Here is a 20,380-nt window from a genome sequence, read left to right on the forward strand (position 1 = left end):
ATGTGATTTTTTTTTAAAAACACTGTGTATCAGATCAAGAAAGATTCTTACTCTTCTCAGTTTACTAGGAGTTTTATCATAAATAGGTGTTGAATGATAATGAAACCCTCTTCTACAACTATTAAATAATCATACAGGTTTTCTTCTTCTAAACTGTACAGGAGCAAATTACATTAGTATATTTTCAAGCAATCTTGCTTTCCTGGGTTAAGCCTGTCATTATGGGTTACTTCCTTCACTGTTATAGATGACTAGCTATTATCTTATTCAGCACTGTGGCATCTACAGTCAAGAATACAATCAGCTCCAATTTGTTCTCTTATATTAAATGTCTGGCTTTATTTCCAAGGTTATCTGGCCTTCTACAATGAGGTGGGGAAATTTATCTGCTTTTGCCAGTCTTTTATGATCAGGATCATGTATTTCTTGGCTGTTAGAATTAATGTCTGAGGCCATATGAATTTGGTATTATCTTCATGTGAACACTTTTTTAGTTAAGAACCAAGTCAGAGATCAGGTGTCTCTTTTCCATAAAACCCACCCTTGGATCTCCAGCTCACTGGGTTTAAGTCCTCAAAGTGGCCCACATGCCCCCATGGAGAGTATGGCCGCATGCAGCCTCTTGAACCTCGCAAGTCCTACCACTCCCTCCGCTGCTCCTATGGCTCCAGCTACACTGGCCTTCTTGTTGCTCCTCAACCATGCACAGTAAGCCCACTTCAGACTCTGTCTTGCTGCTCTCTCTGCCAATATTCCTCCCCTGAAAGCTTTGTGGGCTTCAGATCTCCCCTCAAATGCCACCATATCAGAGAGGCCTCCCCCTATCCTCTAGATAGTCTATCTGTCTCTCCACCACACTGTTCTCTCCTTACCTGCTTTACTCTTACTATGCTACTTTTAATTACTACATACTGCCTATACAATAGACATTAATATAACATATGCAATTATTAATAATGTTTATTTCCTATCTTCTTACACCAGAATTTGAGCCCCATGAACACAGAAACTTAACAGGTTTTTAACTGCCCTGTCTCAAGTGTCTAGAAAATGCACCTGGTTCACATTTAATGAATTCATTGGAAAGTAACAAATGCTTCTATTTCCATCCAGCCTTCCTTAGATGAAAAAGCCACTCATCTCCCCCAGGCAGGACTGGAGCCATCTGCTCCTGGAGCAGCTTGCAGGAACGTGGCTGCCGAAGTGTGAGGACAGTTCTAGAGGTGGCCAGGAGGCACTTACTTCCACACTCTTCAGTGCCAACACGTTTTCTTCATTCCTCTGGGCCATTTCCACTTTGGGGGCCACACCACAGATGCCACAGATCATGTCATTGTAGTCTCGGACAGTGAGGCATTCGAAAGCCCAATAGCCATTGCACAGCAGCTCCTGCAGCTGGCTCAGCTCCTCTGAGGTCAGAGTCTTCTCTGCAAGGAGGGCAAGAGCTCTGAGAAGGTCACAAAAAAGACCCCAAGGCCACTGGGGATGAGCCAGTGGCCAGCAAGAATAGCAACTCCACAAGATTCCTGCCCAAAGGACACTCAAGAGTACTAACCACCCTAAAGGTCAAGTACCCTGGCCTTCGAAGGTGCAGATAGCAATCCCAAAGGGCAATTCCAAACAGAATTATTAAAACTGCCTTGCGCTAGCAACCTACTAGGCACCAGACCATGTGCTGACAGCTTCAAATACATTATTTCATTTAATTCTCACGTCTTTATGAAACAGGAGATATACTCACCCTCATTTTAGAAACTGAGACATAGGATAACTGCTCAAAAATCATGCTGCCACTAACTGGCAGAGCCAAGACTCAAACACAGGCCTCTCTAACCCTAGAACTTTGCCCTACTCCATCTGACCTCATAGCAGGCAAAGCTGCAAGTGAACTGAAGTCTACAAGGATAGGAAGGGGAAAGCATCAAAAGAAAGAAGGAAAGAAAAGAGAAAAATCATTTCTAATATTAAGGAGGGTGACCTCCACCTTCAGGTCTCAATATGAGCCTCAGGACTGGTAGCAGACCTCCAGAAGCTGTGTATTCAGAATGAGTACAATTAACGTGCAGGGAAGCCAACTCTACCATATCATCAAAGGATCAACTTCTAAAGAGTCAGCTTAATCTTGTTCTGAGGGCCACTGGATGGATGTAAAGACTCATGCTCTTAGCATTTATAAAATTCAGAAAGAGCAATGTATCAGGAAGTCAAGAATGTCTCCTTTTCAAACTACCAGATTCTTCTCTCTTTGGACAAGCAGCGCTGAAAATTTCCAGGAAACTGAGGACTAGTATGGGAAAGGGAGGAAGCCAAGCTGTACCTGTCTGCTCCTGCACCGACTTCAGAACAGCGCTGATGGACACTCTGGGGTCCTCTCCCAGCTTGATCTGGTTCCGGACTGCAAAAAGCAAGTCCAGGCTCACTAGTAGCTTGTTCCCCACATTAAAGAGACCTGCAAAGTTAAAAAGAGGCAACAGATAAACTCACTATAAAACATCCACAATGGCAAAAAATTAGAAACAAACTAAATATCCAGCAATAGGGGAATAATTAAATTAATAATGGTACACTCCTAAAATGGAAAATTATGCCTCATTAAAAAAAGAATAACATAGACTTAAATGCTCTGGCATGGAGTTGTCCATAATACAATGTTAAATGAAAAAAGCAAGCAGTGAAATCCATACAGAAATTTTTTAATTAAAAAAACAAAAACAAAAGCCTCCATACCACCCAGCTCAGCCCTCATGACCACTGGACCCCACTTTCCTCTACTTTTCAACAACTGCACCATGGGTAAATGCCAGGAGCACCTTCTAGCCCAAGGATGTAACAATAGCTTTCAATATCCCTCTAGCCAAATCCGGGTAGAGATGACTCAGAAGGATTTAAATGCAGTCAATTTAAGACAAATAGAAGAGAGTGATTTTATATTTGCAGGAAGTATAATGCACAAATTTGCACAAAATCAAGCTCTGGAATATGTGTTTCCATAAAGGAAGAGTACAGAGGAGTGGGCAAGACCTTTCTGAGCATAATACCATATGCTGAAACCATAATGGAAAAGATCTAATAGGATTACATAAAAATTAAAAGAAAAAGAAAAGACAGACAACCTCCCCCTGCAAAAAAAAAAAAAAACCCTTTGTGTCCAGAAAAAAAAAATGACAAGCAAATTAAGAGACAACTGAGAAACTGCATAAGAACTTGGTCAATATTCCAATGAAGAATGGAAATGTTCACAAAACTCACAGAAGAGATTAAAAGACAAAAAAAAACAACAAACATACAATCCTCCTAGTAATCAGAGAAATGCAACAAATTAAGAAATGATACACTAGTTTTTACCTACCAAATTGGCAAGCTTTAAAATATTGTAATACTGATCTACAAAAAGTTCCTTAAGTTGGGAAGTTTAGCATGGTCACTGGATAAAAATTCAATGGACTAAGTCTACCCAAATGTGTTTCTACACTAACACTGAAGTTAGAAATTGAACCACATCGTTTACCATTGAAAAAACTGAAATAACTTAGGTATAAATCTAACAATATGTGCAGGATCTATATGCTGAAAACTACAAAACACTGATAAGAAAACAAACTCTAATAAAATAGAAAGATGGACAGATTTAGGGATTAGAAGACTCAGTATTTCCAAGCATGTCAAGCTTTCACAAATGGTCTATAGATTCAACATATTCCCTATTAAAATTGTAAAGGATTCTGCAAATACTGAGAAGCTGATTTTTAAATTTATATGGAAATGGAAAGAACTAAAATAGCCAAAACAATTCAGGAAAACAATTCAGGAAGAACAAGGCTGAAGGACTCACACTAACTGATTCTAAGACTATATCCAGACTATAGTAAACAAGACCAGTGTGGTACTGGCAAAAGAATGGACAACATAAACCAATGGGACACCACAGACCACAGAAATAAGACACACACATATGATCAACTGTTTTTCAACAAAGGAACCAAAGCAAGTCAACGGAAGAAAAGACTACCTTTAAATAAATGGTGGTACAACTGGTGGTCCATATGCAAAAGAAGAAAAGAAAGAACTCAATCTGGGCCTCCCACTTTATATAACAATTAATACAAAATGAACCACAGATCTAAATGTAAGTCATAAAATCTTAAAACAACTAGGAAAAAAACACAAAATACTGATGATCTTCACCGAGGGAGACAGACCTTACAGAGACTATCAAAAGCATAATCCCTAAAGGAAACAATGGATGAAGTGGTCTTTGTCATGACTAAGAACTTCTGCTCTGTGGAAGATTCCACTGAAAGAATGAAGTCAAGCCACAGACCATAAGAAAACATTTATAAATCACTTATCTGACAAAAGACTTGCGGATCCAGAATATATAAAGAATTCTCAAAAAAAAACAAAAACAAAAACAAAAAACCTGCCACAAAATTCTCAAAATTCAATAGTTCAACAGGCCAAACATGAATCACCAGAGATGACACATGGCTAGCAAATAAACCCATGAAATGATACTCAATATCATCAAGGAAATACAAATCAGAACCACAATGAGGTACCACTTCATAAAACCATCAGAATGGCTAAGAAAAACAAGAACCAAAAAAACAGTACCAAGTGCTCACAAATGGAGCAAATAAAAACTCTCACTCACTGCTGGAAGTAATAGTGGGATGGGACAAACATTCAGATAAACAGTTTGACAACTTTTAAAAAATTAAACGTATACTTAGCATATAGCCCAACAATTTGAATCCTAGGTATTCACCCAAGAGAAATGAAAGTTTGTGTTCACACAAAAGCCTTTATGTGAATGTTCACAGTAGCTCTATTCCTAAGTGTCAAAATCTGGTAACAAGGGGCACCTGGGTGGCTCAGTGGGCTAAAGCCTCTGCCTGCGGCTCAGGTCATGATCCAGGGTCCTGGGATCGAGCCCCGCATCGGGCTCTCTGCTCAGCAGGGAGCCTGCTTCCTCCTCTCTCTCTGCCTGCCTCTCTCTGCCTACTTGTGATCTCTGTCAAATAAATAAATAACATCTTTAAAAAAAAAAAATCTGGTAACAACACATAAGTCTTTCAACAAGTGAACAGACATGTAAACTGTGGTACTCAACGCAATGGAAACTACTCAATGTGAAGAAGGAACAAACTACTAATACATGCAACAATTTGGATTTTTTTTTTTTTTTTTTAGAGAGAGAGAGAGCATGTGAGTGGGAGGAGGTGCAGGGAGAGAGGCAGAATGCCAAGCCGACTCCAAGATGAACAAAGAGCCTGACGCCAGGCTTAATCCCAGGACCTCGACATCAAGACCCGAGCTGAAACCAAGAACTGGATGCTCAACTGACTGAGCCACCCAGGTGTCAACATGAATGACTTTCAAAGGCATGACGTTTAATGAATGAAGCCAGACTCACTTAAAATGCTGCATATATTGTGTATCAACTCTACTTAAATTTTTAAAAATTTATAATTTTAAAAAATTTTTAAAATGCTACATACTGTGGTAAGTGACATACTAGAAAGATGGAGTAAAGAGAAATGAAGAACATTATCAGATAGTGGCTAGAAGAAGCTAGAGGTGTGGGGTGGGTAGGAGTACAAGGCACACTACAGGAGAAAGGTTGTGGGCAATGGAACTGTTCTATTGGCTGTGGTGGCAGTCACACATCTTGGTGCATTTTCAGAACTCATGTAAATGTCAAACAACAAGGTAAATTTTACTGTATGTAAATTTAAAAGTGAAAGTAAAACTTAAAAAATATATATATATGTGTATATATATACATACACACACATATATATATAAACCTAGGTACTACTGGCCCAGACCGACTACAGGGATATAGCATTCTCATTAACTGCTGGCTAGAGCAAAAAATACGACAGACTCAACTGGGCAACACAAGACAAGACATTAAGAGCATAAATTCAAAACAAGGCACCATAAGGTTCTAAAGATAAAGAGAATAACAAACACTCCTTAATCTTCAGCACTCAATTCTACATGTGAAATTCAAGATCCAAATTCTAACACTGTTGGCACATGGTGAATGCTCTGTGGTGTCTGACGCTGATGAATGTAAAGGGGGAATGGGTGAACACGCAACAATTCCATGTGTAGCACTCGCCCAAAGGAAATAATGAAGGCTTGTACACCGTGAGTTAATTATAAAGAGATTCTAAAATGGAGTCCCACGCACCCCTTAAAAATGGTCACATGTTTCTCCACTTGCTGGCAAGGGAAGATGCCCATGAGACACTACTAAACTTAAAAAAGAATATTCCAGGGGCACCTGGGTGGCTCAGATGGTTACGTGTCTGCCTTCAGCTCAGGTCATGTTCCCCAGGGCCTGGGATCGAGCCCCATGTCAGGCTCCCAGCTCAGCAGAAGTCTGCTTCTCCCTCTCCCTCTGACTCTTCCCCTGCTTGTGCTCTGTCTCTCTCTCCCTCAAATGAATAAATAAAATCTTAAAAAACAAACAAAACCAAATACTCTAATAACACCCAGCACAATCCCACTTTTGTTGAAAGAAAAACTATATACCCCTCACTCTCCTACTTCCTTATATTCTGTGCAGATGAAGACCACACCTGAAAGATTCAAGAGCGTAATGTGAAGTGTTTGTCTCATGGCAGCACGATTACTACTGATTTTAGTTTCTTCTTTATACTTGTCAGCATGTTCCATTTTTTCCACAAACAGGATCTATTCTTTACGAATGAACTTTGTTTCAAGAGTCCCAACACTTGAGAGAGAACATCGTCTTCTGGGGCTGAGATATCCAGGAGGAAAAACTGCCTCTCTCAGAAGCTCCATCTCAGAGAAGGTCCAGTGCTCAAAAGCACAGAGGTCCGACCCACAGAAGCTGCTCCAAAGCCTGCTTTGGGGGTGTCTGCGGGAAGAAGAATGACACCCACCTGTATAGATGTCCATGAAACTGTGCAGGGCCAGACAATGAGGATTCAGACACATCTTCACCTGTGCAGTCACCACCTGCAGCCGGCTGGCTGTCAGCAGCCAGCACTCCTGGGGCCCAGCCAGGGAGCTAGTACCAAAACATAACCAACAGAAAAAAAAAAAAAAAAAAAGAAAAAGGGAAATCAACTTAATGCAATTCCGAGGCTCAGTGATCAATGGCAAAATTCTCAAGACTAATGAAACAGGCAGATGAAGGTGCTGGGGCTTATGTCCCAGGGTTTTCTAGGAGGGTGTTCCCATTCTGTTGGAATGAGGTCTGTGGAATCACCCCTAAAGTTAATTTAACTCTGCATTTATTACCCAATTTAACCAATCCCCTTGAACTTCCAAATCCAAGCATTATGCTGGCCAGTCCAGATGTAAACAGAATCCTACCTTGGTGGCAATACTTTCAGACATTTTTGAATAGAAATAATATACGATTACTAATTATTTTACTTTAGCAATTCAAAAGCAAAGGAAACCTAAGAGAAGCAGAGAAGAACACCTTCAAAGGCTGTAACTTTATAGTCTGAAGAAAGAGGCAATACGGGCCGAGGAAGACAGGGCAGCTGGGGACAGGGCAAATCTGAAAGGGGTGCTTACTTTTGTCCCCCTTTGAATAATGGGCTGCTACAGAGTAGGCACTGCGTGGACGGAGACTCATAATAATTCGACCAAGAGGTTTGCTCGATGGTGACTGTCTCTTCACTCACGTTGGACAGAATGAGTCGAGAGCTGTTGAGCTCGTGAATCAGGGCGAAGACCTCGGCCAGCTCTGACTCGTTCTCAGGAATCTGCAGGACTTTGCGCAGCAGCTGCAGCGTGGACTGGCGCTGGATCTCCCTCTGGGCCAGGCTCAGCGGCTCTGTGGCACTCAGCACATCTGGGAGAGGTGAGCTGACCTCCTGGGAAGAAAGCGGACTGAAGGATCAGCCAGCACCCAGGGTACCACAAGCCTCAGGCTAAAACATGGGAGAGGCTGCAAGTGACAGAGGCATGGGCCCAGCCATGGTGGAGAGGGGAAACCTTGGCTTTGAACCAGCTCAATTAGTAACTCGCTGTGTGACTCAAAGCAGCTGCTTTCTCTCTCTGGTGTTAGGTTCTCTCTCAGTGAAATGAGAGGCTGATACACACTGCTTGGTAATAGTTGCAAGAGTCAGCTTCCATTCACCAGGGATGGGGTTTGGAGAATAACACACCCAGGTCTCAATTCTGGACATGCCATGAAACACCTATAGATTTGTGAACCAAAGCAATTTACTTATCTTTCTGAGCCCAGTTTCCTTACCTATGAAATGAAGGATGAAATACTAGCAATATTCTAGAATTGTTGAACAGAGTCAATAAAACATTCCAAGTAAAGCACTTAGAATAATACTGGAGATGCAATGAAAGCTCTATGAACGGTAGTTTTGATATGTAAACAACTATCCGTACCGCTTCAAATATTTCTCTTTAACGCTTTTATCGTCTGTGTACAAGGGAACTTTATTAGACACCAGTCAGAGGCTTTCAGAAACAAGGTTCTGAAACGCTCATTAAAAACAGGTCCTGGGATGCCTGGGTGGCTCAGTGGTTTAAAGCCTCTGCTTTCGGCTCAGGTCATGATCCCGAGGTGCTGGGATCGAGTCCCACATCAGGTTCCTTGCTCAGCTGGGGGCCTGCTTCTCTTTCTGCCTCTGCCTGCCACTCTGCCTGCTTGTGCACGCTCTCTCTCTGACATATAAATAAAATCTAAAAACAAAACAAAACAAAAAAAAACCCCAGGTCCTTTTCAGTGGAGGTTCCTCCCTAATCCTTTGTACAAATGCAGCAGAAATTACTCCCTCCTGCATGCCCCCAGAGTCCATTCTTTACTGCAGAATTCACTAACTCCCAGTTGGTGAGATTATTCCCCCATCTTTCACAAGTGTAAGGTCCTTCCTTGCTTATTTACAGATTCTCAATACCAGCACAAGGGCACACAAAAATGCTAATTCATATTTTACATGTTGTTTTGCAGATATAACATGCTAAATAACAAGAAGGAACTTTTGAGTAACTCTGCACACATGCAGCAACTCCTGTCTAATTATTTTTAAGTTTGGCTACCTTTCTCCCACACTAGACTGTGAGCTCCTCAAGGGACGGACCATGTCCTATTTATCTTTGTATCTCCAAAGACCTGACCTATAGTAGGTATTCAACGTATGCTTGCTGAAAGAATGAATGAATGGCTGCAGAGAGTTGACTGACACTAGGAGTTGCCTTGGGAGATAGTGTGTTCCCAGTCATGCCTATGTTGAACCATGGACTGGAAGAGCTGGCAGGAATACTATATCCTTTTGTTCTGAGCAACAGATGAAAGATGGAAGGGAATGAAGACCATTCCTGTCCAGAAATTGTTACAGTCTTACTTATACCCACCAAGGACAAGCTGCACAGGAATCATATGGCCACCAGGGGGCCCCAAAGAGCCTACACACAAAGATCCCTGGGTCTCTGACTAGTGTTTCAGTTTAGTATATTTCTCTAGAATTCAGGAAGTTGAAAGGTGACAGAATGTCAAAAAGTAAGTGTCCCATGGGTAGGCAGCTATTAGTCAAAGAGAGAAGAATATAAATTTCAAAGAGCAGGATTTGAAATCAATTGGCTCCAAGTCCCTAGACCATTCCTGGAAAATTAGGTCAACTCATTATCCTAAACCTAGGGAGCAACATCCATTTCCATACTGCAAACCACATCAACAACTACAATCAAAAAGGAGAAAGGAATGTTTGAGCCTCTACCGATACAGAACATAGACCTGCCCTAAAAGACTGTGGTGTCACTGGGAGCTAAGAAGGAATCGAGACAGAATGTCATCAACCCTAAGTGAAGAGCAGCACATTAAAGCACGGGCCTCAATCTGACACTACGGCCTAAAAAACAAACTGCCTGGTTTACCTTTAAAGATCTTCCACAATATGGCCCCAATGTGCCTTTCGTGCCTTATTTTCTGTACTCCTCCCTACATATCCTTCTCTTTCGGGTGACTGGAACACCCTCTCTAGCTCCTTCCTCACTTCTGCCACTGCTTATCCTTGAGTATGGAATGCCTTCCCCTTCTATCCAAATCCTGCCCACCTCCCAAAGTCAGCTTAGATCTGGAGTGGCCAGGCTCCATGTTGGATCCTGACCTATTCTGGATGCCATCCCCTTTTCTCCCAAGGCAGATCAAGAAGATCTGTCTTTTTTTTTTTTTTTTTTTCAAGATTTTATTTATTTGTCAGAGAGGGAGAGAGCGAGTGCATGCACACGCAGGCAGAGTGGCAGGCAGAGGCGCAGAGAGAAGCAGGCTCCCCACCAAGCAAGGAGCCTGATGCAGAACTTGATCCCAGGATCCTGGGATCATGACCTGAGCTGAAGGCAATGGCTTAACTGACTGAGCCACCCAGGCATCCCAAGAAGATCTGTCTTCTGACCCTCATCTTCTGCCTCAGGTGCTAGATCTTTCCGCTCACTTAAAGAAATTCAAAAGACCTCTAAAGATACCCATTTTTCCTGGTTCTAATAAATAAAAAACAAGCCCTAAGGAGCCAAGTGGAATGTGTTTTACTATCCAAACAACTTGGTCCAACTTCAGAGAGATTTTCCAAGACTGCTAGAAGTAAAGCTTTGTATTGAGCCAAAAGTTCTGCAAGGAACCTAAGAAGCAGTGATCTCATCTATAAAGTCTAGGGCTGGCATTCTCTACTTACCAAGACAATATTTACAGGTCTTTCACCAGGTCTCAGATCTAAAAGAATGTAACCCTTCCATCCCACTCCTTCCAAATTCTCTTTAAAGCCTCTGTTCCCATTCATCTTGGCGAATAACCTCTTGGTCCACTGGGCTAGATGGTTCTCGGAGATTAAGGTACCTACCCAGCCTTCTTGACTTAACAATGAAGACAAGGAAGCCGAGAGAAAAGGCAGCTAGGTTCAGAACTTAACAACTGGTTACAGTTCTGGGGTTCTAACTACTATCATGTACTAAGAAATTTTATTTCTACTAAAACAGGTGCATTAACAGAGCTCACACAAGGCGATGGTATGTGTTTAGGGAAGGAACTCACGAGAGTCTTGGTGGTTTTCTCAGTTCGGTCTTTGGCAAGGTTAAAACCACAACTGGGACAAATCCGCGGTTTATGCCTGTTGGTGTAGACGTAGTTACAAGAGGGATTCTTGCACTTTCCCCTGCCTCTTGAAGTAGCCAGGCCCAAATCCTAAAAAAGGAAGACCAATATTCAGTTCTACAAAAGTTACACTTGGGCAGAGTCAAACACCAGGATGACCAGCTATCAGTCAATCAGAGATGAGAGTGACAACTGCAAACGTACATGTAGAATAACTTCCAAAGAGCCTTGAAATAAGATCCCCAGAGTCACATATTTGCTTACTGGGATAATACATGCAGTGTTAAAAACAAAAGGTGGGTGGGGAGGGAAAACCTTGGTAGGAAATGCCAACTGAAACAAAGCTGCTTTACCAGAGCACTTCTCAAATGCTCTGAGATACCACTACTGAATGTAACTGGTATTTTAAGAAGGAAAATACAGCTTTCTCAAGCGTATCTGTGGAAAACACATCTGAGGTTAAAAGGTCCAAAGACTGCTGAATGCTAGAGCTGGACTAGATTTTCACCTCCAATTACTCTCCAAGAAATATCCGAGACTCAGCTGGCCCGTACTCTTAAAGATATCACCTGGGACGGGCGCCTGAGTGGCTCAGTGGATTGGGGCCTCTGCCTTCAGCTCAGATCATGATCTCAGGGTCCTGGGATCAAGCCCCACATTGGGCTCTCTGCTCAGCAGGGAGCCTGCTTCTTCCTCTCTCTCTCTCTCTCTCTCTCTGCCTACTTATGATCTCTGTCTGTCAAATAAATATATAAAATCTTAAAAAAAAAAAAAATCACCTGGGAGAAACCCAGCTGATTCACTCAGCAGCTATTATTTTTATCAGTGATGGCCTCTTCAGAACCAATGATATACCTCTGACCCTACTACCACTCTGAACGACCACTCCCCACCACCCTCAGACTTTTACTCATCCTCCGCCAGAAAACCAGAACCATCTCTCCATGTCAACCCACTGGCTACACTTACCAGCGTTACAGTGCAGCTGTACTTGTATGGAGGAAACATATCAGGCTTGACCTCTACAACTTTCACCTGAGATGTCCTACTGGCCGGGCCATTTGGTAGCTGTGGATCAGAACAAATGATTTGGTGTTTTTCCTAAAACCTCAAACTGCTGAGATCCTGTGTCCTGAAACAGCTTGAGGAAATAGTTTCCCAAGGGAATGTACAGAGCTATGCTCCATGTAAGCCCTCTAGGATGCTAATCAGCATCAGCAGCCCACCAAAGGTTGAGTGTCACTTCCAAGTCCAGGGTGGCCATTCTCTTCTGTGCAACTTCTAATACTGCATATTAGAAATACTGTGAATCAGATAGACAACTAATACCAAGTGAGAGAAGTTCATGATTATTATACACGCAAATATGTGGTTAAATGTTGGCACAGAAGTCTGAGAGATTACTCACGAAAATGTCACAGGGTGAGAGGAAAATTGTGACTGCTTCCCCATTTATCACCACTTACGAAATTTCCCAATGTTCGGGGCGCCTGGGTGGCTCAGTCAGTCAAGCATCTGCCTTCGGCTCAGGTCATGATCTCAGGGTCCTGAGATCAAGTGCCACATCAAGCTCCCTGCTACTTTTCCCTCTCCCTCTGCTTTTCTCCCTGCTTGTGCTCTCTTCCACACACTCTCTCAAATAAATAAAATCTTAAAAAAAATTTTCCAATGTTCTATATGAAATGTAGATATTACTTACAAAACTGAAGAAGATGAAGACACCATTCTAAAGGTAATTATTCTATAAAACTGAATTTAAGTTGATATTTAGAATATAAAAGTTCATGTTAATTTGACAGGCTTAAAACTAGCAAAAGGACTATGGCTTTTAACAAATAACCCAATGTTGCCAGTCAAAAAGAAACTACTTACATGGATGACTGGGAATCTACACAAGTAAAGGGAATCTCAGGGCTGGGAGTCTACAAAGCAGTGGAAGCTGACTAAATAACCAGCCTTCTATACCCAGAAATCAATCAATCAATCTCACACACACACACACACACACACACACACACACACAGTGCTGACACCACATCTGGGTAACAAACACGTCAGCCTTCAAAGTAAAAGTCAGTTGATATTCTTTTGGGGGCAAATCTGGAGAAAGGGAAATTGCCCGGCAGAACACATGGTAAGGGATAAGCCAGCCTGATTTTCCTATTTCAATTTTGGTCTAACAGGGTTTTCAACTACAGAGGGATTGTGAAATTAATTTAATGAGTTGAAAGCAGCATTTTGCAAAATGAAAAATAGCAAAGTGACTGCATATAATAATGGCATAAATAGCTTCCCTCTACTTCTTAAGTATACAGGTATGGATAAGTTTACTTCCCTCTACTTCTTAAGTATACAGGTATGGATAAGCTGTGATGTAAAAATGTGCATGACCCAAAAAAAGATGTCTAGTAAAAAAAAATGTTGATTTAGGGAATTCTGATCATAACTATTCTAGTCACATATGGAAAAAGAACTAAAACAAGCAAAAAACAAAACAAAACAAAAAATACCTAAGAGTAAATGTGATTGAATACACTGAATTTTTGGCATCTGGGAAGCCTCTAATAACCCTATCATTAAGTTTAAAGGATTATACTGGCTACAAACCACAATGTGAAGTAAGAGCCATGTTTTTGGTTTAAAAAATAATAATATTAAAAAACACAAACACAGGAAAGGACTCAAAGGCTGAATGGGCGCAGACTGCCAATAGTAGTTAGCTCTGGGTGGCAGGATTACAAAGGACTTTCTTTCTGCCTTACCTTTCTAAAACAGTCATGCATTCATTTTTTCAAAAGAGGCTGAAGAAACAAGACAACTATATGCAATTACCCAAACCTAGACTGAATCCTCTACTGGAGTGGAAAAATGCTATAAAGGACATAATTGGGTAAAACCGATGAAATGGGAATGCAGGGGCACCTGGTGGCTCAGTGCGTTAAGCCGATGCCTTCGGCTCAGGTCATGATCTCAGGATCCTGGGATCGAGTCCCACAGCGGGCTCTCTGCTCAGCAGGGAGCCTGCTTCCTCCTCTCTCTCTGCCTGACTCTCTGCCTACTTGTGATCTCTCTCTGTCAAATAAATAAATAAAATCTTTAAAAAAAAGAAATGGGAATGCAAATGACAGACTGAAATATTGTATCAACGTGTCAGTAGCAGAATATCCTTATTCTTAGCAAATACACATTGAAGTATTAAGAAGCAAAAGGATATGTAACTTCCCCTTAAATTACCTGTATTTTAGAAGCACAAAGGAGCACAAATGACAAAGCAAAAGGGGCTAGAATAGTAAATGACTATGGGTAAAAAGTATACGGGTGCTCTTCGTACTATCTGTACTCTTGCAATGTAATTTGTTCACTAAGTTTCAAAATTATTTTTTTAAGATTTATTTAAGAGATAGAAGAAGAGTACAAGTGGTGGGGAGGGCAGACAGAGAGACAAACAGGCTCCCCACTGAGCAGGGAGCCAAAGGACTTGATCCCGAGACCCCGGGATCATTACCTGACCCAAAGGCAGATGCTTAACTGAGCCACCCAGGCACCACTCAAAGTTATTTCTAAATTAAAGGTTTAAAAGCATGCATGCATTTTATAACAAGAAAAGAAATTTCACTAAAAATAAGTAACTCATCATGCTCAACTTCATTCCAGAGGTCTACCAGTATAAGAACAGGCTTTTTGCTTATGGCTTTGAGACACTAAACAGAAGTCCTATTCTCAGAGCAGCAGGCCTCCTGGAAAGCCCCACCTCTGGAGAATGAGTCTTACCTTCACCTCGCTGGTGTTAGATGGCTGTTGGATCGGCTGGCCCAGCTGCTTCAGTGTGCTTGGCTTCAGGCCACAAGTCCTCACAGAGGAGGTTTTATCTGAGACAATCAGGAGCCAAACTGGTGACTTCAGTGCATTCAGAGTCTCCCTAAGTCTCTCATCTCCATTCTCATCAACTCCCACTCCTGTCCCCTTCCCATTGGACAGCTCCCCACTCCCAGGTTTGTCCCAGCCCCTTACCACTCAGGGGAAAGGCCTGCCTGGCCCTGGGCAGTCCCATGCTGTTGCCTCGGCCCATGTTAGATGGGGCTGGGAGAATTGCTCTCATGGGTCTTGCTGCAGCCAGTAATGAGGGCTTGCCCCGAGCTCTGCCTTTAAGCTCCGGGGCTCTGGCCCCAGGGGTGAGCAGGTCAACTCTGGAAAAAAAAAAAAACAAACCAAAAACTAACAAGGCAGCAAATCTAAAAATTCCAGACCAAGGGGTGAAGAAAACCAAAATATAATCTCCAATTAACATTTGAGTAGAGGGACAGTAAAATAAACTGTCAGGCTTTAGAGAGGTATTTCATGGGGTCATTATGAAGATAAAAAAGCACAGAAGAATGCCTACAATGCAGAACATTGACAGCTACTGTAGTCATACTATCTGATCTGCTTCTAATTAGTATTTCAAGTCGCTCAGTCTCCCACATGAGGGCAGCTAAGAGACCCTGCAGAACAAAGTCACATTTTCTTTGTAGCTCTGGCGCTGAGCATAGTCTACATCACAGAAGGCCTCAATACACATTTGCCAAGTGACTCACTTGCCCAAAACAAAAGGTCTAAACCGCATGGCTTCATTCTTTAAGGATACAGAACCATCCCCAAAGTATACTGTTGAATAAAAATAGGCAAGATGCAGAAGTATTTAAGTTATGCTACCATCTGTGTAAAAAAGGGAGGGAAAAAATACATATACACACACATACATATACACATTGTGTAAAATTATGTCTAGAAACACAGGAAGATGGGAATACTGTGTATGGAAAATGGAAATGGATGAGTGAAGGACAGGCTCGAAGAGAGATTTGTTTCAGTTTATATCTCGAGTTTGAAACATGTGAATATATTTCCTATTCAACAATAAAACATCAAATCGAATAATATACACCACATTTTCTAAGCCTTGACACTCCTGACATTTTGGGCTGGCTACTCCTTGTTGGGGGCCTGTCCTGTGCACTGTAGAATGTTGAGTCGTGCATCTGGCCTCTGCCCCCCGCCCTCCAGTTTTCACAACCCCAAATGCCTCTTAACACTGCCTCAATGTCCCCTGGGGCCAAAGTGTTCCCTGTTGAGAGCCACCAATATAAACAAATAAGGGCAGATTAAGACAACAACAATGTCTGGAAAGGGGCCACATGAAAAATCCAGTCAGGCCTTTAAGGAGGGAAGGGAGAGGAAAAATAACCCCTATTTATGGGCCTCCTCCCATCAGTAAGGCACTGGGCTGTGCATGCTTTACACATAATCTTTATCGGTCTGTGCAGGCCAGCCATTAAATTTAGGTTTTTTTTCAATTCCCAACTCAAGATTTTTTCAGAGGCGAGAATGGGCACGAAGGGACAATGCCGAAAGTCAAATGGAGGCAGAACAGAATCCTCTGACCACCAGGACAGGAATCATTCTAGAAGATGGCTGAATAAGGGTTTTCTTTCCAAATCTAGTATCCAGGATTGGATACTAGTTTGTAACACCGCCCTCAGCCTGTACCAACAGGACCCAGTAACTGCTTCAGAGAAAATGACAAGAGATGTACAGGAACACAACAGCAATGCACAGACAGCAGAGTGTAAGAGGAAAGGCAAAATCATTCCGTGGCTCTAGGCCTTGGTTTCTTTATCTCTAAAATAGGAATCATTAATTGGGCTCTCATCCCTCTTAGGAATGCTGTAAGGACACAGGATAAAACAAGGAGCATTTCCCAACCTGCTATTCTAAATACAATCCTACAATATATGAGCATGTTAATTTACCCTGTAGGCTTTTTAGGAGCAGGGAGAGGACTGGAGGTGCTGGTCCTCTCAGCTGGTGGTGGTATGTCTGGTCCAGGACTGTCATTCTCAACTGTCCCCAGAGAGACCTCAGGCTGCACACCACTCTTGACCACCGGCGTCTTCATGGCTGCTATACGATTCCGAGGAGCTTCCTTGACCAAAACATGGGCATCTGAGATGATCACTTCCTCCCACTCATTCTCCTCACCCACTTCTCTTGGAGGAACTACACTTAGGAGCTGGCTTACAGCTTCCGAGTTCTCCAGAGTCAGTTTGGAGGCGTTTTCCTTAGGGGAGTTTTGCTCAGTGTTGACAGGCTGCTGATTTCTTTTAACCACCGAGCCTTTGGAGGAGATACCAGGAGCCAATTCCACTTTGACTTTGGCTGGCTTTTCCTAAGAAAAAAAAATAAGAATGCCTTTACGCATACAGCATTTTACGATAGACACCACATCCCAAGTACTCTCTCGTGATCCTCACGACAAAAATGGATGGGTAACACATAAGGAGATGGGAGACCCAGAGAGACTAACAGGCTAACTTACGGGCCCAAGTACAAAATTGGCCTGAACCTAAGTCTTTTGACTTCTGGCTCCTTTCACTTATACAACACCTTACTTAGGATAAAGCTGTTCTCCTCCTGACAAGTTTCTTATTGATAGCTTCAAGTTTCAGCAAACAAATGTCGGCATTTCGGGCCTGACCTTTAAAGCCTGCTTCTCTACATCTAGATAGAAGCTGACGTATTGCCATACTAGGCCTAGAAGTCCTAATTGTTTGTTTTGGTGGTCCCTTTATGAGATTCAGTTAATCCCAATGTGGTCAAATCTCACACGGAGAGACTCAAAGCTTCCAATTCTATTGGGGCAAACTCTTTTGTTCCAGATTCTGTCAGATAAATCTTAAGGCTGACCTACACACATGCCACAAACTTCTCCCTTGGTCAAATTAACTCATACATATTAATTACTTACTAGAAAATAATCAAACTCACTAAAAACATCAGCTATTTCAGATCAACCTACTTTAAAAAAAATTCCTTGGTGCCATAGCTTTTATCCCGTCAGCACTGCTGTGGAAACATACTATTATTTATACAGACACCTATATTTATATACATACATGTACACAATTTTCTTTTTTTATAAAACAGTGGTTGTCTTCAGAACAGGTCTCAGAAAGGTTTTTAAATTCCATGTGAATGGCGAAAGATCCTATCAACGAGGATAAAAGCTGGGTTCTATCTATGCTGTGCTTCACATCTAATTACTCATGTCACCTACGACAAACTTCAATAGAACCCTCATTTTGTCACCATGAAATAAAAGCCAGGCTCTCAGTGTTCACCGACAGCAGTACATAGCCTTCTGTGTGGCCCAATTCATGGTGCAGGGGAATCCCACACATTGCAGAAGATTAGCATCTGTGGCTAATGTTATTCAGTTTCAGTATTCACCCAGTCATTGACTACCAAAATCCCTCACATTTCCAAAGCCAGCAGGGCACCACACTGTCTCTGGAACCAATATGGATAACCTTTAAGAAATCTCCAGTAAAGCATTCCCAGATTCTCACACAAAGTAATAATCCATAAGGACAAGTAAATACAGAGAAAAATTCCAAGTAAACCGCATAGAGCCTACTGACTCCTGGAGACTGAAAAGTCAGCAGAAAAACAGGAGACAAGTTTAACTAAATCCCAGCAATGAAATCTTTGAGAAAAGCACTGCCAAAAATCCTCTGCAGGGAGACTGAATAATTTAAGGAATCAGAGCAAAAAGCTACCTAGCGAGTTCAGATTTCCTTAACTCAGCCTACCCTTTTTAGATGTCACTTTCTTTTAAGATGGAAGCTAAATACTACCAGTTGCCCGCTCAGAGACCTCAATTACCACAATCAGAGAGCCAAAGGAGTGAGGCCTTGGGCTGAAAAGCTTTATATACACCATCTTTTGTTCCATCCAATTCATTGGGAACAGTGCCAAACTTTCTTGGGCTAATTTTAGCCAGTATGAACTCTGGAACAATACAAGAAAAGGTGAGTCATTTCCTGACGGGCATGAACACATTCGGAGCTTTTAGAAACTATTTATACTTGCTGCTTCAAAAATCAGAACTCCAGAAATCTTAAGATTCTGCAGCTAAACAGCATAGCAATGACTAGGAAGTGTGATTTAGTGGAAAAGCACTGACATAATTAGCTATCTGAACTTAACAAGTCACTTCTCTTGAATCTATTTTTCCTCAGCTAGAGACTTGAACTATCTTGAAAACCAAAGTCACTTTTATCTCTAAAATTCCAAGTGCAATGATGCTCAAATATTACCCTTTTTTCTTCTTATGCTCACTAATTCTGATCCTATGAGACTAAGACATCACAGCATCTACTCTTTACATTATAATTCTTATAAAAACCTTTGGAGAAAAAAAATCTGACTTAGCAACTGTCAAGATGGGGGACAAGTAACTAAGAAAAAGAACTGGTTTCCCATCATGAGTTTCATCTCAGAAGAAGAACCATGGCTCAAAAGTTATTTCAATCAAAGGGGGAAAACAGACATAAATGGGAAAGAAAAGAAAGCCGAAGTAAAAACAGAACCTGAAGGAGACAAGGCCACAGGAGCAGTCAGAACTCTTCCATGCAAAAGCACAAGAAATAAGGTCATTTGACAGACCTGCTGTGCATCTGTGAAGAAGGGCCAAGAAGGATCCCAACTACCCTATTCAATCTCTCTACTGCAGCTTAGGAAGTACATTTTGGGGAGAATAATTAGAGTGGGAGGAAACCAAATGGCTGAAGAGCATCACAAAAGAGGTGGTGAGCAAAAAAAACTCAACAAAATCTCCTGAAACACACTAGCACTGGATCCTTCCTGCCCCCTGAAGTGACAGCATGAACATAATAGAGACAATTACACTGCTGCCAATAGTGGCAGCAGTGACCCCTGACTGAGGATTTAATCTAGGAATGTGCCATCCACTTTTCAGGGATAATCTCATTTGATCCTTCCACCAACCCTAATAAGGTAGGCACTACTGTTAACTTCCACTAACAGATGAAAGATAAACCAGTAAGAACAGACATAAAGTGACTTGCCCAAGGTTTCACAGCTAAAATCCCCAGGAGGCAAATGTTTAAACTGAGGAAAGCTGAGCTGACCCCAGAAGTGTACTCCACTACCCCCCCACACCCCAAAGATACTCCTTTCTCTTCTATCACTCAGGAAATCTCTGGGGGTTTAGGAACGCAGTGCCAGGAACCTGGTGTAGAGACCAAATACCTGTTTCCTTTCTTTTTCTCTTACTTCTTCCATGTTTGTGTATGTCTGTATATAATCTCCACTTAATGTGCAGCTTGAACTCACAACCTGGAGATCAAGAATCTCATGTTCTCCTAACTGAGCCAGCCAAGCACCCCCAGAATTGTGTTCTTAATTATTAACCTATTCTGTCTCCTGGGATTTGTGATGCCC

At 41.9% G+C, this 20,380-nt stretch overlaps 1 protein-coding gene across 2 annotated transcripts in view; it reads right to left on the reverse strand.

Moving 5' to 3' along the window:
- Positions 1–20,380, reverse strand: part of HMGXB3 (HMG-box containing 3) — a 46,217-nt gene that overhangs the window by 8,881 nt on the left and 16,956 nt on the right. Inside the window, exons 7-16 of one of the 2 annotated variants that reach the window (XM_044231543.1) lie at positions 17,157–17,303; positions 16,888–17,060; positions 15,110–15,285; positions 14,870–14,967; positions 12,068–12,166; positions 11,039–11,188; positions 7,567–7,868; positions 6,921–7,048; positions 2,318–2,449; positions 1,243–1,427 (exon numbers count right to left, since the gene is read on the reverse strand). In XM_044231543.1, the coding sequence (XP_044087478.1) occupies positions 1,243–1,427; positions 2,318–2,449; positions 6,921–7,048; positions 7,567–7,868; positions 11,039–11,188; positions 12,068–12,166; positions 14,870–14,967; positions 15,110–15,285; positions 16,888–17,060; positions 17,157–17,303 (1,590 nt within the window). Of the gene's footprint in view, positions 1–1,242; positions 1,428–2,317; positions 2,450–6,920; positions 7,049–7,566; positions 7,869–11,038; positions 11,189–12,067; positions 12,167–14,869; positions 14,968–15,109; positions 15,286–16,887; positions 17,304–20,380 lie in introns of both variants that reach the window. The other variant, XM_044231537.1, reaches the window with a different exon arrangement.

This window comes from Neovison vison, chromosome 1, assembly GCF_020171115.1.
Source record: "Neovison vison isolate M4711 chromosome 1, ASM_NN_V1, whole genome shotgun sequence".
Taxonomy (NCBI): Eukaryota; Metazoa; Chordata; class Mammalia; order Carnivora; family Mustelidae; genus Neogale; species Neogale vison.